Consider the following 24,879-nt stretch of genomic DNA (forward strand, 5'->3'; position numbering starts at 1 on the left):
GTGCAGCTCTCCCACGGCTTGCGGATATCTGCCCGAAGTCACGCAGCTCTCCCACGGCTTGCGGATAGCTTCCTGAAGCCTGCATTCGCCCCATAGGACGCACACACATTTCCCCTTCATTTTTGGAGGGGAAAAAGTGTGTCCTATAGGGCGAAAAATATGATACATAGAATTGTAGAGTTGGAAGGGACCACAAGGATCATCTAGTCTAACCCCCCTGCATTGTAGGAATCTTTTGCCCATCGTGTGGATCGAACCCACAACCCTGAGATTAAGAGTCCTGTGCCCTACTGAGCTATTCCCTCCTTCCTACCTCAAAATATCCATGTGGGAATAGGGATGGACAAGTTTGTCCCACCCTAACTTAATTCCAGCTGCACTTTAATATTTGCATTTCTGAAGTAGGACAAGGGCTGACAGAAACCTTCCTCTTCCATTTTAAGAATGAATATGGGGCATTTTCTACTCCGAGCCTCAGGGTCTGAGCTTCCAATCTGCATAGGTATTCAAGGATCTTAGGGAAGTGAAGTGACAGAACAGGAGAATATGCTTTTGAGCTGAAAACAGGGTTATGGTATGGTGGTTGAATGTCACTGGTTGTGTGGGGGGAAAATGCTTTGGCAAAGAAAAAAGAACACAGAAACAATGCAAAAGTGAATAATTTATTAGATCTTTAATTGAAACATTTTCCACATCCACTATGTGACTCGCTGCAAGGTCTTCCATTGTTTGAAAGCACACAACACACCTAAGGTTAGCAGAACATTTGTGTCGTGTTTTAAATACATGTTAAATGCTTTTACGCACTGTTGAATAGTTCGGCCAACCGTGCATCTTCTTCCCAGAGCTTGAAAGACAGGGAACTCAAAACGAACCTGGAACGATTTAAAGGTGCATTGAAAACACACATTTCTAAAGTAGAAAGCTGAAAAGTTTGGATAATAAGAAAAACTAAGGCTAAGATACAAAGAGCTTGTGAGCAAAAGTCTGCTCCTGCTATGGGCAAAGAGGGGGAGGGAATCCGTCTTCCCTCAAAAACACCCTACCGCCAGCAAAAGCTGTTCCAGGGGTTTGGGGAACCCTTAGGAAGAGTATGGAATGCAATAGGGGATTGCTGCAGGAAAAAAAGTTAGCAAAAACTGCCCTACAACATCCCTTCAGAATGGGACCCAAGAAGACCCCTCCTGTAAATGGAAATAGCATTTCCTTTAAGGGATCCAAGGCTAAAACTGTCTCTGGAACAGCTGTATTTTACTGTAATGCTTATACAGAAGATGGTGCTGGCCTGAGAACAAATTAGAAAGCAGCAAGAAAGACTAAGCAGAAGATAATTTAGTTCGCTCCATTTATACCGCTTCACTTGCTGCTCTCTATCCAATAAGGAGGATTACAAAAAACAGCTAAAGATGCATATTGTATTACTTTGCTATGGAGGTGTTGCTGTTTTCCTCTGGACACCATGAGGTTGGAGGACGGTTAAAAATATAGAGTTGAGGCCAGATCTTCAGTTGGTAAACAGCATTTAAAACTCTACCAACGTAAGCAGAGAGGTTTACACTTGCTGAAGGCCTGGCAGCCCAAAATTGTGCTACTGTTAATATGAGGAATTTTTAAAAAGTACATTTTAAGGCTATAAACTTCCATGGGTACCCTGGTAAGTTAACAAACAGGGGCTATGTTTAGTAAAATAACAAACTATTACTAGAGATCTGCTAGATGACCACCTAGTGCAATGCTAAGAGAACACTAGAACCTTTTACTAGAAAAAAAAGGATGTATATATACAAAAAAAAGGATACAGCAAGAAAGGATACACTTTGCATGACACAGTATTACTGCAGTATTTAGGCAGGAATGTTTCTAAAGAAGAACAGCAGAATGCGGTTTAATCCTTTTATTCTCTGTTACAGCTTTCATTCTTTAGACTACCTATTTTAAAACAGTGGTCATTTTTAAATCTTCAGACCAAATGCACCAGGAACTCGGGAGAACAGCTCTGAATCCAATACAAAGAATATAGTATTAACTATTCAATCAGTACAATGCCAGAATACGCACCAGAATTCTGGCTTTTTGCCATGTTCAAAAGCTAAGCATTTCTGTCTCCAATGTAGTTTTTGCTAGAAGTTAGCCAGCGCTAGAATGTATTAGCATGGTCCCGCTACAATTCTGCTGGCTACCCAGCTATACCAAATATATCCATTAAAAATAATTTCTGGGAAATGATGCATCAGGAGGCCACTTATCATGAGACAACTTTTGTCTGCTACTTTTGCTCTTTTTTTAAGCATAAAAACCAATCGGGAAAGAGTGATTTTTGTAACATTCGTATTCCTTGAGTGGAGCCTATCTCCTGCTTATGGCACTGTGCTGCACATTTGCTATTCTGGTGAGATCAGAGGAGGAGAGAAAAAGAGGATTTCTCCAATCTTGCACTGATCCTTGGAGAGAGACAAACTTGGAAGGAGACAGAAACTTGCCTCTGCTGTTATGCAGAGCCAAAGAAAGTCAAAGTCGAGAATCTGTCCCTCCCCCTTCGGAAGGAGGAGGGCAAGCACAATTTCTGACTGGCTACCAAAGCTACAGGACCCCAGCAATAAGAAATATCCGTCTTTAAAAAGACACTGCAATGCAATGGATACATTATTTTCATCTGTAGCTATTTTTGCTAAACAACTGATGGAAATTCTACAATCGCTTTAGCAAAGGATACAGGGTTACGGAAGCCAGTAACACAACAGAATGTAATTTTATTTATAAAGGTCAAACTTCAGCAGTGTGTTCAACCTGCAATTTGCCAGTTTTTCCCCCATCTATGACCATCAGCAATTCAGGCTGGTAAACAAAAACGAACGTTGTGATTACTAGAAAATACGGAGGAAAACACTCAAAACCAACGCTTTGATTTCCTTCCAGTGGTCATTTGCAATACTACATGCATACTTGACTGGCTAGATGTGACTTTTTAAAAATGAATTGGCATCTGCGTCTAGGGCCACCTGCTGTTAGTTATTGCATCTTCAAGAAACCAAATCCTAGGGGCAGTTTACAAACATAAAACATGCAGTATCATAAATGATAACAAAGCAATTGTAGCAGCCATACAACTTGATCTTAGATCAAGGGGCAGAGACCCCACAGTTCTAGGAGAACAGTGGAAGAGGAGCCCAAAGGCCAAATTCGTTTGCGCTCTGACATTCTATAACTGATGACACAATGAATGCAAAAGGTTATATTTATAAAATAAATTCTCAGCCAGAAAGATAAAACGTGCTGCTGTGTTGATCAAGCAGAAGTTAGAAGTCTTTTCTTAAACCAGCTCCTGTTGGTGGTCAAGGCCTGTTTGTCACCGGAAAGCAAACCTGTGTCTGGATTGTACCACTTCAATGACACACTGATGGAACGTTGCCCACACAAGGAGATTCCTGTTGCACATCGAAAGCTGGCGCATCAGGAAGGAGGCTAGTGGGGAACGCATCTCACCACCTAGTTTTCTAAGTCAAGTCTAAGTCAGGCTCACCACTTCAGAGGCGATGCAGCCATGCTCTCTGTGTTTTGCATTTTTTTAAGTTAGGAGGGCAAAATGGAATACAAGGGAGTTTACATACCTTTAGGGTCTTCTCCCCTTATCTTTTCTCCTTTCCTCTTTGGGATCTGGCTTTGGTCTCGCGGATCGAGCAAATTGCTTGGATTTTATTAAGGAATAAAAGTCTTGACGGTAAGCTTAACAAGAACAATTTATAAGCAGCGGCGGGGGGGGGGGAATGCAAGAAAAAAAAGACTACGGGACACAAAAGCATCACAAAATTACGATACTTCTTAATCTCTATTTTTTAAAACTAAAAAAGCTTGTTAGACCACCTCAGCTGGAGATGGGAGAAAAACCTACCTCACTTTGCCTTCTTAGTGCTGCAGAGAAAGATTTATGTTAAAATAATCGTTGCTGTGTTGATGCAACCAGAACCAAGACATTGTGGAGCCGGAAAGAGGAATGGAGAAGAGACTGGAGTGGTGGGTGGAGTTGGAGGGGTGTATGTGAAGCAGGAGACAATGAGCAGCATGCACCAGCACACTTTTGTTCATGATAAGCTATGATTTATTTCTGACCATGGCTTACTACGGAGGTGGGAGCTGTGGCCCCTCCAGCTATTTCTGGACTGTGACTCCCATCATTCCTGACCACTGGCTATGTTGGTGGAGGCTGATGTGTGTTGGGAGTCCAAGAGGTTCACCAGCCCTGGCTCACTGTCATGTGCAAAATGGGCCAGTAACTGTTTTAATAACTGGTTTTCCATTTTTTAAAAGCAAAAAAACAAAATTTGTGGATGGCTCGATTGCCTTGATCAGGCGTAGGCAAACTCTGGCCCTCCCGATGTTTGGGACTACAATTCCCATCATCCCTGACCACTGGTCCTGTTAGCTAGGGATGATGAGAACTGTAGTCCCAAACATCTGGACGGGCAGAGTTTGCCTGTGCCTGGCCTTGATTTTCACTCCATGACTTCACTGGGTTCCACTCAACCCAGTACAAGAAGCTGGCTGTAGAGAACTACATAGGAGACAAACGTTTGAGGGCTGTTTTAGCGAAGGCAGCCAGGAAAATAAAAGTATCCCTTTGGTGGCAGTGGAGAGGGCTGAGGAACACAGGAAAAGGGCAAATGAGTGAGGGACTCTGCTAGCTGGTTCGCTCCCCTCCCTCTCACCTGTGCTGCAACAACCATGTCTGTGTTTGCCTACAATTTAAATGGGGACAAATAATTTGCAAAGAAACCTTGCTACCAAAAGCAAGATTCTAAAAGCAGGCCCAATATTTAACTGAAAATGAAACAGAAAGCTTTTTTTTTATTTTAAGAAAAGGATACGACCACCATAGGCTTGTCAAATAAAACATATCCATTGACTTCTTTCAAAGCTTTTGCAGCTGCTCCTTCATTGGGAAGCCCAACAAATGCTTGTCCTTTCATACGGCCTTCTTTCATTAAGCGTATATCGAACCTAGGATAAATTGCAAGACGTAAATGCTTTAGCTGCCCAGTACATATCGTGACAGATGAAGGAAGGAGCCATGATTTGTTTCAGTAGTTCTCACAGTTCATATAGAAGCAGTCAATAGGACTACAGAAGAGTCCTGCTGTACAAACAGCCTGCTCAGGTTCTTGCACGATTCTGACAAGACAGGTATCTTCTGAGTTTTCTAGAAGTCCCCAATTCTCACTATACATTTCAGCTTCCCAAGCTGTGGCACCCATGGAATAAAATTGCAGTTCTGTTACTAGAACAACATTCTGTAATAGAATTACAGTTCTCTTAAAAGAACAGCATCCTCACTTGGTACATGTCTACTCTCTTTCCCACACCCCTCCTTTGCAACATCCTTAGCTATCTTCCCAATTCTCCTAATTCCTTTCTCCATGCCCTATTTTTCCCGCAGTGCACAATTTATCCCTTCCCACAATCTCACTTTCTCGGCCACATTTCTCTGACTCGACTCTCTCCTTCTACACCCCAGTGGCTTCTTTTCTCTCTATTGTCACAAGTAGTATAAAGTCCCCCCATGCCCACCCTGCTGCTCTCAGTCCTAATGTTTCATTATCCTCTATGATCCTCTATTTTCTATAGTCTTTCATTAAAAAGGGTGCTGGACTTCTCTACCGGAAAATAGGTGGAAACATACAAGTTCATGGATATATCATTTGGCTCACCAAGTCAAGAGCGGCTCAACCTACGGAAGAAGTCACCCAGCCATCACTTACATTATACGTTCAGTTTCTGATGAAAAGTCAACGTATCTTCCAAAGATAAACTTCAAATCCTGGGATTTAAATAAAAGCAAAGCAGGAAGAATTAGCTACTTCTGTGGAAGGAACCAAACACTTTCTGCTCAATTCCCACTTACCCTTTCTTGAACTTGTTTAGACAGATTCTTCACGTAAATTCTACAATTTGGCTCACCAGGCTCATAATTTCTGAAGACAGCAAGAGTTTCCATTTCTTGAGCACAGAAAGAAAAATATATAGCTGTAATCTCCATTTTAGCCAATAGGCTTAATTAAATAATTAAAACTGATTCTCAACAGAATGTATATTTTATGTGAAAAAACCCAAATCAACTAACCAATATAGCCAAACAAACTCATCACATTTAAATAAAGCAACATCCTCATTGCGTGTCATAAAAAAAATTAATGGTAATAAAATCACCTTTATGGGAGACTCTGCCTTTTTCTAGCTCTCTTTTAGAAACGAATTCCGAAGGTATTTCATCGTCTTCTTCTTCCTCTTCTGTCTCTTTTTTATGATTGGAACGGAGAGCGGGTAAGATTTTTCCAAACCCTTCACCAGATATTTCATCAATGGCTGCATAGATGTCTAAGACAATTAAACACAGAGAACGTGGGACATGATCCTGAGACACAAGTGACCTCAACCAAATTAAATACAAGATAACGTGCTACAATCCATGTATATATAAACACGTTTTAGTTGAGACACACAGCATACCATTGTTATGCTGCTCCGCCAAGCTTTTCTGAAGAATGCCAGGGCTCTCTGAAGATATGTGAAATTCAATTTTTTTGAGACCTACAGGGTGCGGCTGCTCAAACACATCCGAAGGCGACAGGGCTGGGTGCAAATTGCTGTTCAAAAAGACAACATAAAGCTTCATTTAAAGCTTCTTTACAAGAAAGATTATGCACAGAATTGTTTACTCCTTAATGATTTTACATTTCTTTAAAGGGATTGCAAAAAGGGTTGCTAAGCACGTTACAGGTAAGAGTTGCAAGCAATATTCTGGTAATACTGTTTTTTCTTAAAATATAGTGCTATATACAATCACACCACTGGACAATCTATATTTTTACTTGCTGAATATTTCTGACAGTTCAGTCAGGTCATTTCTCAAGATATCTCGAAGGAAGTGCAAACTAAGTACTCATTACATAGCAATGATCCACATTCAATACTCATATATCCATACCTGTGGGAAGCTAGCTGGGAGACATTTAATAAGTCTTTGATCTTTCTCTTTTTTCTCGTACGGTGCGGCTTTGTTGGGATCCGTCGTTTGGGTTGGAGGGTTGCCAATTCCATCAGCTTTGTAAATCTGAATTATTAACACATTGAATACTTTATTGGAAAAAAGGCATTTCAACAGAAAATATGGGGGGGGGGGGAAGAGTTAAACTTATCAATGAAACAAACCTCCCGCCCTCAGGGTTTTAGAGTTTGGCTTTTAAAAGAAGACTCTATTTAGTAGATGCCTGCTGCAGACAAGCTGATGTTGACTACTCTGCCATTTCTTCCACTCTGAACCCTGGTAGACGGAGAACTGGGGAGAACTGATTGGGAAACACACACCACTACCCTAAGAAGAGTCTGGTAAATGAAAGAGAAGGAGCAGCCAGAGCAGCTGTCTTCTTTGGTTTCACTTTCTCTAAAAGATCATGTGCTGATGAAATCCAGTGAAGCTCAAACCTCACCACACACGAAGGGAAGAGGCTACTTCTCAGATTTAAACTTGCTATAAGAAAGGGATGGGAAGAAGGGGGCATCTGAAATTGAGATCAATTTTGCAGGGTCTACAGACCAAATTAACCCCTATCAAGTTAAGGGTGAGGTATGCTTTCCCTACCCATTCATTTCATTGAATTACATCAGTTGATTCCATGCTCTATAGGTCTTCAAGGGCAAGGCCAAAAGCTTTGGGGATATATATTTAATGGATACGAGATGTAATTATTTGCCAGAAGCACCACACAAAATGCACTATTTTAAGAAAAGAGTATTTTTTAAAAAAAAACAAAAACAAAACAACAACCCTACCTTGATACTCAATTATGGTTAAAATATACTTTTAGCAAGGTTTAAAATTAGTTGAAAATATATTTACTGCCTGTTAAAAGAAATCTAGTTGGTACTAAAGTGGGCTTCTATGTTACTGCTATGTATTCAAGAGAGAAAAAGACAGAGACATTGATTACTAAGGCACAGGTAATTCCTAAACTATGGGTTCCAATCCCATAGTTTAACTATTTGCTAACTTTTACAGTTTTATTTTGTTGGGAGCCACCCAGAGTGGCTGTGGAAACCCAGTCAGGTGGGTGGCGGCTGCTGCTGCTTCTTTTTTCTTCTTTGACTGCAAAATATCACTAACTCTTTGCAGGCAGAGAAAAACAAGGACACCAACTTTTACGCAGGGAGCAGCAGGCTACAAAATATCACTAACCTTTCTTTTTCCTCTTCATCAGCACTTTCATACTCAGATTCATCTTTGCTCGAGTCTTGACTGTCCTCCTCTTCAGGCAAAGGAGGTTCCTCAGGAGGCAGAGGAGGAATAGGAGGCGGTAAAGGGATATACTCTTCATACTAAAGGAAGAATAAAATGTACAACCTTTTTGGTATTTCAGTTGTTAACAGTTCAAATGCAAGTGTGTGTGTGTGTGAGAGAGAGTGAGAGAGAGAGAGAGTGTATATACAGTACTCAACAAGCAAGTGTTCTGCACCACAGTCTAGTGACTCACATTAGATTACCACATACCCACTTGTGGGCAGTGATAAGAAAGGGTTTGGACAAAAGGTCATAGCTACTGCATCACTCCTGCAGCACACCCAGGAAATATAGGTCAAGAGTGGAGACTGAGGAAAGAACAAGGTTAAGAATATTTATGGTACAATTTATCCCACCATTGTACCAACAGAACGTGGGGCAACCACAATGTAAAGTGCAGATTCAGCTGTTGTGAGGGATGGGCAATATGCTTTAGCAGATCTCGAGTACAGAGTTTGACTACATCAATTGCATCTCTTCTTCTTCTTCTGAGAAGAGTCAATATACAACTCAGTATGTTGAACTTATATTTCAGTAATGATAGGAAATTCCCATTATATTTTTCAAAGCACACCTTTTATGGTCCACCTGATAATGAAGAACAGGACCCAAAGATGGAGTGACACTTCTAACTGAGGAGTTGCAAAAGTAGTTTGATATGGCATGATAATCAGCTGTTCAAGGGGGGAAAGCCAAAAATGCCACTAGGTTCACACTCCTACTTGCATCCTAGCCAAAAATGCTAAAGAAAGGGGTATCTTAAAACTATAAATACAGTGGTACCTCTGGTTACAAACTTAATTTCAAAGGTCCATTCTTAACCTGAAACCGTTCTTAACCTGAGGTACCACTTTAGCTAATGGGCCTCCCATTGCCACTGACACACGATTTCTGTTCTCATCCTGAGGTAAAGTTCTTAACCCGAGGTACTACTTCTGGGTTAGCGGAGTCTGTAACCCAAAGTGTTTGTAACCCGAGGTACCACTGTACAATGTTGGATTTATTCACAGTGCTTCAAGTAATAACAGTTTCATACCATAGGAGGTCGAGGAGTAACTGGCCCAAAGGGAGGGGGAAGATTCATTTTGTTCATAAGATGCAAAACCTGAAAGATAACCAGAGCAACTTAGCATCTTATCCAAGTACTCAAAGATGAATACTTGAGTAAACATGCCATTAATTGTCATGGGACGAATATTATCCTTGCCACAACCGTTCAAGTATCCCACATAAACCAAACTTGTTGCATATTTTATAATGGTTTTATATTTGCCATAGCTAATGGGCAGGAAATGTTTCATCTGAAGATTAAAATGTCACTTTGCATTTCTTAGTACAGAAAGTATTGATCTGATGTGTAGAGCTCTTTCGTATTCTAATTAATTCAAGAGGGTTCTGGAAGCTTGTTTGTGTGAAAGAAACAAGCAGAAGGTTCATGATGTTTGGGTTATTCCTTCAGAGAAGCTGCATACAGCTGGCTTAAACTGGTTCTCTTATCTCTTTCTGTCAAGGTCATGCTGACTATAATAAGAGGCCAGAAGGAGCCTGGGTGTGGTGTTCTGTACATAGTATGCTTAGTGTTAAGGTTTAGTCTTATTATAAGTTACTGTAAGTTTAAGTGAAGTCTGCTGCAACTGGATTTCTTATGGACAGTGCCAATCCTGAATGTATTAGATTTGTGACCATTATGCTCATTTGCCTTTGGTAGCAGTAAAGTTCTGCTGGATGAAATGCCTCTGGTCTATTTTTTGGGAATCTTGCAACGTATTTAAGTTTTTACTCTGCTAACTATACTTTGGAGTTCTACTCTGCATCAATAGTGAGTAGAATACATGACATAAAATTCTGGAACCATAAAAAATGAATAATTCTACAAGTTATAATAAGTTGTGCTTGCCAGACAGAACTAGATGTAATATATCTACCTAATGTGCTTTATTTAAGGACTTTTTTCTCACAGGGAGATGGGATACTGGGATAAAATAATTTGGCAATACAGGGAGATATCTGTACAACAATTATAACAGAAAAGGTGTAAAATCTTGACCTAGGCAGTAAAACAATATCAACTAGTTTGGACATATTTGAAAACCTGGTTACATACTTCCAAGCATCTAACAATATGGACTAGAAGTTTGCAGTTTTTAAAAAATGGTCGGAAATAAATTTTAAAGAACCATGTGATTTGTCATTTAAGACACTGAGTAAAACTTAGCTGAATACCACCCCTAGATTCGGCAATGAACATGCATATCCTACCTACTTCTGCCATGGAATCCATGATGGCACACATATAATCCCAAAGCAAGTAATCCATTCAGGCACTGATAGACATGCATATATTGAGCAAGGTGGTAGCTGCATGGTACCTTCAGACCATAGCTTATAGCTTTCATGGCTGAAAACAGTGCTTATGAGAACATACTAAAAATATTCTTACTGCTAAAGGTGATCCAATAACTCATACCGAAAGTCTTTGTGAGCTCCTTTGCAGTCACTTTCAAATTAACTGATGCCACTACAAACTCAAATAGGAGTGGAGCCATGCAACATTAACAGCAGAATCCTATACAAAAGCAAGTCCCACTGAGATCAATGGAGCTTATTTCAAAGAAGCAGATACAGGACATAAGCCCTAGTCAGTAATTTACAGCTGCTTAAAATAACAATTCGGCAATACCATACTAATAAGTATAAGGTTTATGTATTGAATTCAGGTTGGGGAAGGGGATCTACACTTACCTGCACATAAAACTTAGGCACACTTGCCAAGGCATTTGCTATGTTGGCTAGGATTGTACTGGAAGGCGGGGGGTATCGATATTTGAGGCAAGAATTTATAGGGAAAGTTAACCTGTGAGGGGAAACAAACCAACCTTAGAAACAAATCTAACCTATTAAAAAAAAAAGCTTCACTATGCAGAAGAGTTCAATATTTAGAGTTTAAAAGCACCAAACAAAGAAACCCCTAGCTCACATACCAGCAATTCTGAAACATGAGAGACTGATTCCATGATATCCAGGGATTAACAAAAATATTTACCAACCACGGGATTGTAATGCTTCTCTTTGTTGAACAGCAGCTCCCAACACTACAGGAGACATTTGAAACTAAAAGGAATTTCAAAAGCATGTTGATCATAGAACTGGGATGTCACCTGGCCTAACCCTTACTCAATGCAAATACGCAGTAGGAAAAAATGTGTGTGAGCAAGCTGCTACACACTCGTAGTAGCTCTTAAATACCAATCCATATGCAATAATAGTGACAGGCAACAAATATCTGCAAAAAGAGGTTTGTGGAGCCCTCAGAAAACTAAGTGTGGCAATCTTTTTAGCACACAAATCTGCTCTGTTGCTTATCACATCTACTGAAAGTTCCACATCCATGCAAGTATCTAACATTGGTTCTCCCAATGTTGCTGGACTCTGAACTATTGCTTACTGACTGGGGCCAATGGGAGTTGGAGGTAAACAGCATCTGACAAACTGCAGGTTAGCTACTTCTATTTTAATCAGAAGCAGGAAAAAAACGTACTAAGAAAAGGGTAGTGATATAATTGTAGGAACAGAGAGGATGTGATTTATTCTTGGAAACCAAGCTAAGAAAATATTACTGGTCTCTCATATGTTTGCCTAAACATGTTCACAAATGGTTTAAAGGCTAGGATTCAAGAACAATTTTTGTATACAAAATCAGAACTCAAGTACTAACCCATGGCTAGGAGCAATTCCACTTTCTATCTTGAGGCAGCCTAGATCTTTCTGTTCTTTCTCTTCTTTCACTGGTTCTTCAAGGCTAAAACACACACAAGAGCAATCTACTACATTATGCGGTATGTTGAAATAACCCTAACTGTAAATGAACGCCACTGTGTTTGGACACAAAGTGCATTTAAAAAAAGAGTGATCCCAACAAAAAGAAAATTTGTGTTGTTCATTCTTTACTCATGCAACAACTACTGTATTTGGAAAAAAATATCAAATGAAGGACAATAGTAATAGGGGTAAACATAACACAACATAAATGACTAGATATGGAAGTTTCTATGAAGTCATAACTCTAATTTTGGCTCATAAATATGAATCCCCACTCAAATCTATTTTGTTCAATTGTTGAATTCTGTGAGGTAGCCGTAATTTATATTCCAATAAAGGTGATGAATAAGATGAATCCATATATGTAAAAATCTGTATTTTTGATTCTGCTCAGTTCTCTTCCCTTCCTATGTTTGCTCAGTGAAAAAAAATCAAACAGAATTGTCTTTGTGGCAGAACTCCTAACTTCTTCTGTCCCAGTCCTAGACAATCTGACCAAAATTTATCTTTGAATGGGTCAAGATCTCCCCAGTATGATGGTCACACGGTAAAAACGGAGTGGAAAAGCATATCTGCTATGTAACCACAGGAACCTAGCCCAAATAAGGTTGTAATCCGAACCCCACTTACTTGGAAGTCCTACTGCATTCACTAGTACTTACTTCTTGCACTTCAGATCTAAAGTATTAATACAATAGGATCTGAATAAACAATCTGGATCCTCCCGTATCCACCACAGCAAAGTTTGAAGGAGTTTTTGGAAAATATTTTCAAGAATGTTAGAAATATTTTATAAGCCCACTGAATTTGAAAATACAGAAGCATCTACATACCTTTTGTCCTTCTCGCTTTCAGAAGATTGGCTAAGTGCACAAACGCTGTCTTGGTCCTTTGCATATTCAACTACCAGAGTGTGGCCTAGAAGGTTCAGCTGATGCAATCTCGATAAAGCCTTCAATTGAACACAACATGCAGTTAAATCAACTAACATTTAAAATGCACTCTGACCCATCAACCTCTCAGTTTATCCCTTTCTTCTCCCCTCTTGCAATTTACTTTGCCTAAAAATTAAGCAACATGGAGAGAAAATCTGTTTGGTGGAAGAGCAACAACTTTCCATTTAATCCCTCTTAATGACCAAAATGGATAATGTCCCGACTGTTGCCTACAATTTTATACCCACTTACCAGCGAGAAAGGCATGCTGAAAATCAATGAGAATTACTTCTCATTGCAGAAAAGACTTACTACACATGCAGAAAATTGCATTGTTAATGACTATAGAATTTAATTGCTTTCTTGCCAGTTATTGAACAGGACACTGAAACTTATACTTCTGTTCTGATAATGTAAGTTACTTATATATATCTTATGCATATCTTTTATAAATTTCCTACTCCAAGGATTTTACACTTTTAAGTTAGATAGAAGTTAGGAGAGGCAAAGTTAAGATGACAACAGAATGTCTGTCATCTTAATACAGAAAGAGCTGTAAAATATAAAGCTAAGCAACTCAATATATTTTCTGTTTCTCTACAGCAGGCTTCCTCAGACCTGGGCCCTCCAGATGTTTTTGGCCTACAACTCCCATGATCCCTAGCTAGCAGGACCAGTGGTCAGGGATGATGGGAACTGTAGTTACCAAACATCTGGAGGGCAGAGTTTGAGAAAGCCTGCTCTACAGTCTTGAACACTTAGCAGGTAGCCTGCATTTGCACATTTACAAGTTAAGCAGGCCTGTTTTAATATTAGTATCTAATCTGTACACACGGTCATCAGTACCATACTCTGTTGTCTTTATGCTAACAGTTAATATTCATTTGCTAAAGTGTCCTTGCTGTTTTCTAACAACACCTAAATATGTAATTATCTAAAGCATTTTGGAGGAATCTTATCCAAGCATGAATGCTCTTAAGCAAGTCCTCCCTTCAATCTTAAAGGCGTTTATTCTAAGTAGGTATGCAAACAATCACAGCCTTACAACGCAATCCTCAGAAATAAATCTCATTGAAATCAATGGGGTTTACTCCCAGGTAAACAGGGTTAAGACTGCAGCCTTAGACTTATCTTCATCACTTTGTTTTTGTATTGAAAGGCAGACATCTTGACCTACAGCCATAGAAAACTACAGCAAAAAAGATATAAAGAAATAAAAGAACAAAGTTCTGTAATGGTCTCAAATACACACCTGAGTAGCTGCATTTTCATTCGGGAAAGTAGCAAAAGCAGTGTGTTTCTGAGGGGGGGAAAGAACATGCCAAACGTTGAATTTCCAATATAAGCAGAGAGAACATTAACACACAAGTTATCCAATGTATTGCAGAATTTTAAACGTGAATGTGGCTGCACCTAAAGGCAAAGCAGGAAGGGCAACAACCATCTTTCTTTCTCCTCCCCTTGTTAGAACTGGAACACCAAGAAAGAGAGTCCAAGATGTGGAATCAGTACTTTTTTAGTCCAGCTTTCTAACCAGTTCTAAATCCCCTATTTAACCAGTTTCCTAGTTTCAGTAAATACATGATTGCTGCTTTGCACTGCTCTGCTTTCTGAGTAGAAGTTACTCATAGACATTTGTAGATATATCTTGAGCCGCTTTGCATGGCACTCTTAATATAAGCAGGCATGAAAATAGAAGAAACTTGGCTTTGTGAGCAGGCTCCAAAAGAGAAGCTCCCAGACACTTTGCTCCTCCCTGGTCCTTTCTGCTGCTGCACTAACCCAACATTTGGTTTAGTGTGCAACGCCACACTGGCCATTGTATTTTATTTTTAACTCTTATCACACAACACTTTTGAGATTATTATTATTATTACTGTATTATTATTTTAAAGCAAGTGGTCTATAATTTGATACAATAAATACATGTGCCAGATGTTAAGAAATGGTCAAAGTGTGTGTGTATATCCATCTATCTATCCATACACACATACAAACAAGTGTGTTAGTATTATTTATTTATTACTTATTAAATTTGTGTGCTGCCCAACCATAGATTTCAGGGCAGTTCTCAGTGTTAACATCACAATCAGGGCCGGATTTAGGTTTGATGAGGCCCTAAGCTACTGAAGGTAATGGGGCCTCTTATACGTCCAGCTGTTCTTTCTCAACAACAAACTGTCACTGTTTTTTGTGTTGAATTTATGCTATATGGTAATTTATGGACCTAATAGGTATCTAAAGATATTTGCATAAGTTGCCAAGCAACCAGTCCATGCAGAATGTAGGCACTCTATATATAGAAATGAGCAAACCAGTGATATTTTAGGGAGCAGGTGGGGCCCATTACTTACATCATCGGAGCCTACACAACACAAAACACTGTTGTTGTATGTAGGTTTTATTTTGTTTGTTTTTTATCTTATATTTTGGAAATGTACATCCAGGTGTTTTTTCCTTTACATTTTTTGGGGGGCCCTAAGAGAGTGGGGCCCTAAGCTATAGCTTGTTTAGCTTATATGTCAATCTGGCACTGATCACAATATAAAAACAAAACAAAACAGAAAACATGCAATAAAAACAAAAACCACCCCATAATCCCCCCTGCCCCGCTTTCAGAACACATCAGCCAATCAGCCAAAAGCATTGCTGGAGAGGAATGCTTTCGCCTGGCGCCTAAAGGTGCACCGCAAAGACACCAGCTGGACTTCCCTGGGTGGCATAGGTGGTGTGCCCCTATCAAGGCTTAAGGCAAAACAAGAAGCACCACCTCGCCCTGACCTTCCTGCCCCTGGATCTCCATCTGCCACGTTCTGGGAGAGAAGCGGCAAATCCGGGCGGGATCCCACCAAAGCCACAAGAAACCATTATTATTATTATTAATTGAATTTATATACCGCCCTATACCCGGGGGTCTCAGGGCACACTCGCAAGTTCACGCGTAGCTCCAGCCGAAACTGACGCTGCTTCTGCCGACGCTTCTACCCAGGGCTGGATTTAGGTTTGGTGAGGCCTAAGCTACTGAAGGTAATGGGGGCCTTAATATGTCCAGCTGTCCTTTGTCAACAACAAATTGTCGCTGTTTTTTGCGTTGAATATATGCTATATGGTAATTTATGGTATCTAACAGGCATCTAAAGCCATTTGCACATAACAAAATATGTATTTTGTCAAAGTAATTGTTGAACTGAAATACAATTAAGAAGAAGTATATGGGGGGGGGGCACAAGAGAGTGGGGCCCCAAGTGATATTTTAGGGAGCAGGCGGGGCCCATTACTTACATCATCGGAGCCTACACAACACAAAACACTGTTGTTGTATGTAGGTTTTATTTTGTTTTGTTTTTTATCTTATATTTTGGAAATGTACATCCAGGTGTTTTTTCCTTTACATTTTTTGGGGGGCCCTAAGAGAGTGGGGCCCTAAGCTATAGCTTGTTTAGCTTATATGTCAATCTGGCACTGATCACAATATAAAAACAAAACAAAACAGAAAACATGCAATAAAAACAAAAACCACCCCATAATCCCCCCTGCCCCGCTTTCAGAACACATTTTAAAAGGGCATTGGACGTCAATCAGCCAAAAGCATTGTTGGAGAGGAATGCTTTTGCCTGGCGCCTAAAGGTGCACCGCAAAGACCCCAGCTGGACTTCCCTGGGTGGCATAGGTGGTGTGCCCCTATCAAGGCTTAAGGCAAAACAAGAAGCACCACCTCGCCCTGACCTTCCTGCCCCTGGATCTCCATCTGCCACGTTCTGGGAGAGAAGCGGCAAATCCGGGCTGGATCCCACCAAAGCCACAAGAAACCATTATTATTAATTGAATTTATATACCGCCCTATACCCGGGGGTCTCAGGGCACGCTCGCAAGTTCACGCGTAGCTCCAGCCGAAACTGGCGCTGCTTCTGCCGAGGCTTCTACCCAGGGCTGGATTTAGGTTTGGTGAGGCTTAAGCTACTGAAGGTAATGGGGGCCTTAATATGTCCAGCTGTCCTTTGTCAACAACAAATTGTCGCTGTTTTTTGCGTTGAATATATGCTATATGGTAATTTATGGTATCTAACAGGTATCTAAAGCCATTTGCACATAACAAAATATGTATTTTGTCAAAGTAATTGTTGAACTGAAATACAATTAAGAAGTAGTATATGGGGGGGGGCACAAGAGAGTGGGGCCCCAAGTGATATTTTAGGGAGCAGGCGGGGCCCATTACTTACATCATCGGAGCCTACACAACACAAAACACTGTTGTTGTATGTAGGTTTTATTTTTTTTATCTTATATTTTGGAAATGTACATCCAGGTGTTTTTTCCTTTACATTTTTTGGGGGGCCCTAAGAGAGTGGGGCCCCAAGCTATAGCTTGTTTAGCTTATACGTAAATCCGGCACTGGTTCTGCCACCTTAGAAGCTTCTTCTGCCGCCCAAGGCAGTTGCCTCAGTCTGCCTATCGCCAGAGGCGGCTTTGGCATCGCGGTTACCTCAGGCGGCAGAAGCCCCCCGAGGGCGGCGTTTCACGCCTCGGCCGCCCGTCCCAGCCGCGCCTTCCCTACCAGCCTCCCGCGGTCGGACAGGACCCGCACGGAAGCGGCCCCGAAGTGCCTCAGCAAGCTCTCCTTCTCCGAAGCCGTCAGCGAGGCGGGGAGGTGCCGCACCAGCAGGATCCGGCCGCTTCTCCCCGGCCGCGGCGGCCTGGCCGTCTGCTCCGAGCTGGGCGCCGCCATGTCGCCTCGCCGCACGGACTGAGCATGCGCACTGTAGCCCCCGAAGCCACTCGCCGCCGACGACAGCCGCCGGGAAGGAAAACCTCGGAGGAGAGGTAACCTCGCGAGAAGTGAAGGCGTCCCTCAGGAGGTCCCGTCGCTCTTTCGATGAAGAACTGCGGTAGTCAATCGAGTTGGAGGGCTGTTTTGCTCTTTGATAGCAGGCGAGCGGAAGACTTTTCGCTTGTGTCAGTGATGATGATGATGATGAAGAAAAAGAAGAAGTTGTTTATAGAGTGTCTAATGATGCCCACAGAGTGTTCATGGCTGATGCCTGCGTTCAGTTTAGTACCGGAAGTTTAAGCTGTTTCTCTAGATGCCCTTTGGATTGGGCATGCGCTTTAGGAGAAAGGGAGGTCCCAGTGGGAGATAGTGTTCAAGTGTTGGCGGTAGTAAAGCGAAGCGGCTTCAGGTCGGTTTCCAGCCTTCTCTGTTTCTCAAACTTAGGCTCCCCCACCCACCTATTGTTGGACTACAACTCCCATGACCCTTAGCAAGCAGTATCAACGATCAGGGGTGATGGGAGTTGTTGTCCAACAACAGCTGGGGACCCAAGGCTGAGAAACAAAAAGCCTTCGCTCGTTGCTTCAGTAGATTTTGAAACTGATGCTGTGCGGGTCTTGCTTCTATTTTTTTTTTTTTTTGTGTGTGGACATGCAGTAAACCTTTAACGTTATTCATCTGGTCAAAGGCTGTTAAACAAAGGCTTTTAAATAAATTTCCAGCCGATCTATCCTCATGGCTTTTTGATTAATTTACTGATTTAATCCATCTATCCTTATTGCTTTTTGATTAATTCACTGATTCAATCCACATACGTTTTGCATACCAAATTATGAAGGGTGGAGACGTGGTGCTCTCAGATGATGCACAATCTGTTGCAGATATATTTAAAACAACTGACTTTAAAAAAAATATATGTGTTGCCTGATTAATCAGGGACTGCTTTTAATTAACCAAAAAAGTAAAAGAAAAGGATAAAAGGTCGCAAAATCTGATAGACGCTTCTATAAAATTATGAATCCTGGGAGGTGTCCCACTCTTTTTTCTACTGTAGATACAGCTGTGCCCATTTTCCTCCTCTTGGCATTTGGGGTAGATAGAATTTAGGCCTGTTCTAAGTAAGAAAGAAGCTGATGTTTATATAAGATACAGCATAAGGGCTCTCTCTGTTAAAGACAGCATTGCACATATTTCTTACTAGTAATTCAGAATTTAATGCGCTAGAAGAAACTCACTAGTAACTATGTTTTCTTCCACCTTTTTTTTTGGGGGGGGTGGATTTAGAAATGTGACTGAATCATCACTATATAGCTATTCATAAATTACAGAGGGGATCTGTCACTATAGGTTGTAGAATGAATGGCAGGCTTTGGCCTGAATGAAAGCTTAATTTAAAAAATGTGGAAAGCACTATGAAATCACTTCATCAACGTTACATACTCTTCTATTCAAAATCTAGCCATGTGTGCATCAAACGCTAAAATAGTAACAGGATATATAAGCCAAAATGCATTGCCTCTAAGCACAGATGATGCTCATCAAAGATAAATGTTGCATTTTATGGCTACAATCCTAATGCACACTTATCTGATGGAGAGCCACATTGAAATTGATGAGAATCACTTCTGAAGAAACCTGGATTTGCTCGGGCCATCAACATGACATTTAAAAAACTCATGAATATTGGGTTGATTCATTTTGTTTGCGGAAGTGGCTGAGATCCAGCAGTAAACCCTCCAATCTGTATATCAGAATATCATGCAGGTTGTGGGGTCTTCCATAATGGTGTTTATCTTTTACATCATGAGCACCTCTAGAATGAGAGTTGCTGCCATCATCATCATCATCATCATCATCATCATCATATGGCCCACTTACTACTTTTCAAGGTTATTTCAGAATTTGGTCTTTCTTATCCTACTTAATATTACAGCCTGCCTTGCTTAGACAAAAAGAATACAGAATATATAGAATATAAGTTGCAATGTGGAATATTGAGGCTGACAAAGACTTTGAAAATGGTTTATTCCGTTAGTGGCAGGAAAGTGTGGCTTTTAAAATTCTGTAAGACCGGGGGGCCACCAGGTGGCGCATTGGAAGATGGCCGACAATAACATACGCGAGGTAATTAAGAGGCTGCTATGGGAAGTATGCAGTCTTCCTACCCCCCCCCCAAGGGTATGGGGGGGCTGCCTTGCCAGCGGTGGTCACAATGCACCCCCCGTTTCGAAAGACGGGGGTGAGGATCACTTGGCACAAGCCCTCTGTGAAGTCGGCTCTTCCTGAAGCCGTCTCCAATCAGTGCCCCGGTTTGCTTCAGCTCGGAAAAATAATTGGAAATATATAATTGGAAAAGAAGCTGAAGCACATGCATCAAACAAAGTTTGAGAGATAAGGCTGCTGATTAATGTGTCTCTGTGATTGGAGCGACGGGAGGAGACAAATAAATCAAGCGATGAACCACCATTACGAGACTGGTATGTGCGGAGCGAAAAAAGAGGGGGGTGGAGGAAAAAACTTTTATTTTCTTTGCCTATGTGAGTATTTATAAACCTCCACCCCAAAGAGACGAATCGTTGCCTTTCACTAATCACAAGCAAGAATTTAAGAGCTGTGTGGAGTGAATTATTGATTGAAGAGAGGACTGGTAAATATTGGAGAGCGGAGGAAAAATTCTATGACGCAGTTTTTAATGGCGTCTTGCTAAGACAGGTTTGCCGAAGAAAAGCGAGGGGAGGAAGACCAGGGTCATTGGAATGTGAATGATGGATTGAAATGTGATAACCTGGCAGAGCCCCTTTGTGAAATACGTGGCAAGCTTGGGGAAATTAATAGGACAGACCGGGGATAAATTTTTGAAGAAGGGGAGGAATGTCGGCTGTCCTTATGAGATACGATTTTTGGACTGTGCAAAACCCATGCAGATGTTGTTTGTTTCTAAACTGCTTGTGAAGACTATCAGAGATCGCAAAGAAAGGAATATATGATAACAACAAGAAGACAAAGAAAGTAATCAAGAGACTATCTGGACAGATCTGGATAGAACTGTTTGATAAAAGCAGGAACAGAAGTGATGTTTTGATCCTCGTTCAGAGCTTGATGTATGGATACCCCCAATAAATTAAAAAATTTGGCTGTATAATTTGGAATTATGATTTGGAAATAATGTGATTGGATTGGCCTGTTAATAAAAATTATGTTGTTTTTTTTAAAAAAATAAAATTCTGTAAGACCATCCCCATAGCTCCCTAGAACTTTTCCTGGCAGAGTTCACTAGTGAAATGTAGAGCAACCCTGGATGGGTTATTAGATAAAATTGAGTTTTGCTTTAGAGTCAACTTATCTGTCTCATCTGTGCAGGTAGTTTTGGAAATTCCAATAATATGATTGAGTTTTGCTTCTCAGTTTAAAGTGAACATCAAAGGCACTCCAAAAACAGAATATAGAAACACTGAGGGCCTACCATTTCGAAAATCAAAATGGACAAGGAGATTCTGTTATCTGATTATTCAGTATAAAATACTTGGCATTCATTGTGATTTTCTGGCGGCGGGGAGGAGGAATTTGTGGCTTATATTCTATCCTCTTAGCGGTTTGCAGGGAGATAAGTGGGATGAATCGTTTGTGTGGGTTTTCTTTTTCTCTAAGCTACTTTTGTTCAGTGAAAATAAATGAAACTGACACAGTTTTTCCAAAACCCTGCGTTGTGCCTTAACTGTATGAGAATCAATTTACAAGATCCTTTAGAAGATAAATTATAACAACAAAGTCAAAATCCTATTCAGACAATAGGTTTGAAAAACGTTGTTAGTCCTTCAGGACAACACGTTAATCTTCACTCACTGATAAATAAAAAGCGCAAGTGAACTTGACGTTTGTAAATCCTTTTAAATGCTCCACCCACTCTCAGGATACAAGAGTCTTTGTTTTAGAGTAATTTTTCACATTAACTAAAAACAGAATCCTATCTGTTGAAAGTGAAGGTGATGACTAGGGGGAAAGGGATGGTTTAGCATATCCCTAAACTGTAAGCTGATTGTTGGTAGCCATTTTGCACAACAAATGTAAACTATTGTTGTACTATTAGGTTAGAAATAGTGGGTTGGGGTCAGCATTGTACATTCAATGATTTCCCAGAAAATAATGTCATCATGAATTTAAAAGACGGTGAGCCAGCCTGTTCTCTGAGGCAACAATAGGTCTGCCATATTCCTGATGCGATGTTATAGCCAATGATACCCAGACACCATGTAAAAATAGGTATTGGTATGGTGTTCCGTTGCACCAGAAGCAGTTTAGTAATGCTGGCCACATGACTTGGAAAGCTGTCTGTAGACAAACGCCGGCTTCCTTGGGCTGAAAGCAAGATGAGCTCTGCAACCCCATAGTTGCCTTTGACTAGACTTAACTGTCCAGGGGTCCTTTACCTTTACGTCTCACGCTGCTTAAGGGCAAGAAAAGTGTGAGAGAAAATATTGGGAGGTTAGATGCTAAGGTGATGACTTATAAATAGTCAAAAGTGTCCCACATTGACAAAGTATTTTCATGAATTTCTAGCAAGACTCTTATTGATATTTGTTATTCCTGAGATTCAGACCTAGAGGGGAAATGATTGCAATAACAACATTAGAATTCAATTCATGCAATTGTCAGTTGACAAAATTAATCCTAAAATTCCTATTTTGCCTATCCTTGGAGTTGACTCATCTTTTCCTTTCAAACCATTGTGTTTGCTTCATGAAAACCTGCATTTTTATCACCAAAAATATACTGTTTGCAGCCATTTGACTGGATCTGGATCTGAATTCAATGATAAAATGTATATGCTTTACTCTGTTAAGAAGAGATGCATTTCACTGCCTAATATAAAGTGTAATTTTTTTTGCTTGTAAGTGTTTTTAAAAGCCAATAAGCTGAGTTGGTTTTGAGTTTGGATGTTATGAGATTCACTTTGCAATATGAGTGAGAGAAACACAACAACTTTGCTTGCATAGTAGGGGTTTATTGTAGCAAATAAAATTGAGGTTCTGGATGCAGATACAGTGGTACCTCGGGTTAAGTACTTAATTCATTCTGGAGGTCTGTTCTTAACCTGAAACTGTTCTTAACCTGAAGCACCACTTTAGCTAATGGGGTTCCCGCTTCCGCCGCGCCGCCACTGCACGATTCCTGTTCTCATCCTGAAGCAAAGTTCTTAACCCGAGGTACTATTTCTGGGTTAGCGGAGTCTGTAACCTGAAGCGTATGTAACCTGAAGCGTATGTAACCCGAGGTACCACTGTAATGCATTCAGCAAAGTTTAGTATGTCCTAGGGTTGCAAGTTTGCATACAGACATGTTTTGCAGGTGTCTTTCTGAAGTGAAGGAAAGGGGAACTTAAGCAACATAGGATGCACAATGCTGCTTTAATTTTTAAGTACTATTCATATATGCTAATCCACTATTTTTAATAAAACAATGATGGAGTCAAAACTCCCCAATATATAACTTGTGCTTTATTATACTTCTCTAAATGAAACACCAACACTGCCAAGAAAAGTTTTCTTTTTCTTTTTTTCAATTTAGTATTGTTCAGTTGACCCCTTGCACTCCCTCTTTTAATCCCTCTAGTTCTGATGACGCTGTTGAAATATAAACTTAGGAAGCACAATTATTCCCCAGCTCCATGTTCCTCGAGGAAAGTGTGCATGCCACATCATCCCTTTGCACAAACTGCCCACTCCTTCCTGCACATCTGGCCAGACTCCTCGCTGTTTTCTCTGCAGCTGGATGATAGGAGGGAATTGTTTCTGAGAAGTTGTATTACGCCTGGACCAATAACGCTGTATTATGGAGATAAAAGGGAGCATGTTACAAGGCAGAAGATTTACAGTCTCGTTTCTTTCTTTGTGCATGTCATGTGCCTAGCTGGTCTGACTCTTCGTGCTGTTTCCAATTATACATGTCAAGGCACAATATTCTTGCAAACGTGAATGAATTAAAGATGAAAGTCCGCTTCAAGCTGTTTTCCAAACCATTAGGTTAGGGTAGTTAAGACTGCAGTGCAGGACTGGGCTTTTTTCACAGCTGGAACTCACTAGAACTCAGTTCTGGCACCTCTCAGGTAGGTGCCATTGCCATTATAAGAGAACAAGGTGAGTTCATGGTGAGTTCTGTCACTTCTTTTTCTAGAAAAATAGCACTGGTGCAAGATATGCTATCCAGTGGTGCATCAGGGTGCCTTGACAAACCAATAGTGAAGCAAACTTCAGGGGATCATTTAACAGGAACATATGGGGACCGATATGAACCGACCTGGACCCTGCGACCATCACCTGAGGCCCTTTTCATGCGCCTACTCCACGAAAGGTCTAGAGCAGCGGTTCTCAACCTGTGGGTCCCCAGATGTTGTTGGACTACAACTCCCATCATCCCTGAGCTCTGGCCTTGCTAGCTAGAAGTGATGGGAGTTGTAGTTCAACAACATCTGGGGACCACAGGTTGAGAAAGTCTGGTCTAGAGCATGGAGACATGAGTGTGGGCCTTTTTCCATGGTGGCTCCCCATCTGCGGAATGTTCTTGCTTGGCGCTGCCATTATATATATTTAGGTGCCAGGCAAAACTTTCCTCTGTAACCAGGCCTTTAACTCTCAGTGGCATTTTAGAAGTGTGTTGGGTGTTTTTAATGTATTTCCCTCCCACTCCCCCGGTTTATATGTGTGGGGTTTTTGTTGTTGTTGTTTATTTAGTTGGCTGGTTGTAAGGCACCTTGGGGTGACCTGGGAAAGATAAAGTGATTAACAAATTTAATAAAGAAAAAAAACACAGAAGAAGCTTCCTTATACTAAGTCAGGCCATGTGTGGGGTGCTTCACTCACAGGCGGCTGTGCCAGAATCAAGTCAGGGAGCTTTACCATGGCAGTCAGGGCATCCAAAGACATTGGGGCAGGACTCTCCCAGCAACCCACATGACCCCAGCATCTAGAAGAGCCCCTCCCCGACTGCTGGCTCCCTCCCCAAGATCCAGGTCTACATTCTCATCCCATTCC

General features: G+C 40.9%; 1 protein-coding gene across 4 annotated transcripts; it reads right to left on the minus strand.

Annotated features, from left to right (window-relative positions):
- Positions 1 to 648: 648 nt before the first annotated feature.
- RNPC3 (RNA binding region (RNP1, RRM) containing 3) lies at positions 649 to 18,149 on the minus strand. 4 transcript variants are annotated; one of them, XM_083620488.1, is made up of 15 exons: positions 17,639 to 18,149; positions 14,336 to 14,383; positions 12,982 to 13,100; positions 12,045 to 12,128; positions 11,072 to 11,183; positions 9,366 to 9,434; positions 8,228 to 8,367; positions 6,980 to 7,105; positions 6,502 to 6,638; positions 6,202 to 6,369; positions 5,897 to 5,991; positions 5,754 to 5,812; positions 4,863 to 4,995; positions 3,609 to 3,685; positions 649 to 875 (listed from the first exon to the last, which is right to left on the minus strand). In XM_083620488.1, the coding sequence occupies exons 1-14, from the start codon at positions 17,807 to 17,809 to the stop codon at positions 3,611 to 3,613; spliced, it is 1,536 nt and encodes a 511-aa protein (XP_083476614.1). In that variant the 5' UTR covers positions 17,810 to 18,149; the 3' UTR covers positions 649 to 875; positions 3,609 to 3,610. The 4 variants fall into 4 exon arrangements, with proteins under 4 accessions (XP_083476614.1, XP_083476615.1, XP_083476616.1 ...); XM_083620489.1 differs by having other exon boundaries at positions 649 to 1,860; XM_083620490.1 differs by having other exon boundaries at positions 3,605 to 3,685.
- Positions 18,150 to 24,879: the final 6,730 nt, after the last annotated feature.

This window comes from Podarcis filfolensis, assembly GCF_964270895.1.
Source record: "Podarcis filfolensis genome assembly, chromosome: 6".
NCBI lineage: Eukaryota > Metazoa > Chordata > Lepidosauria > Squamata > Lacertidae > Podarcis > Podarcis filfolensis.

Bases quoted from the DNA above. Each gene is read 5' to 3' on its own strand.
- RNPC3 (XM_083620488.1), bottom strand. From the start codon at position 17,809: ATGGCGGCGCCCAGCTCGGAGCAGACGGCCAGGCCGCCGCGGCCGGGG. The intron at 7,106-8,227 runs GTTAGTGATATT...TTAATAATTCAG, and splicing joins GATGAAGAGGAAAAAGAAAG to ATTTACAAAGCTGATGGAAT. The intron at 5,813-5,896 runs GTAAGTGGGAAT...TTTAAATCCCAG, and splicing joins CTAAACAAGTTCAAGAAAGG to GATTTGAAGTTTATCTTTGG.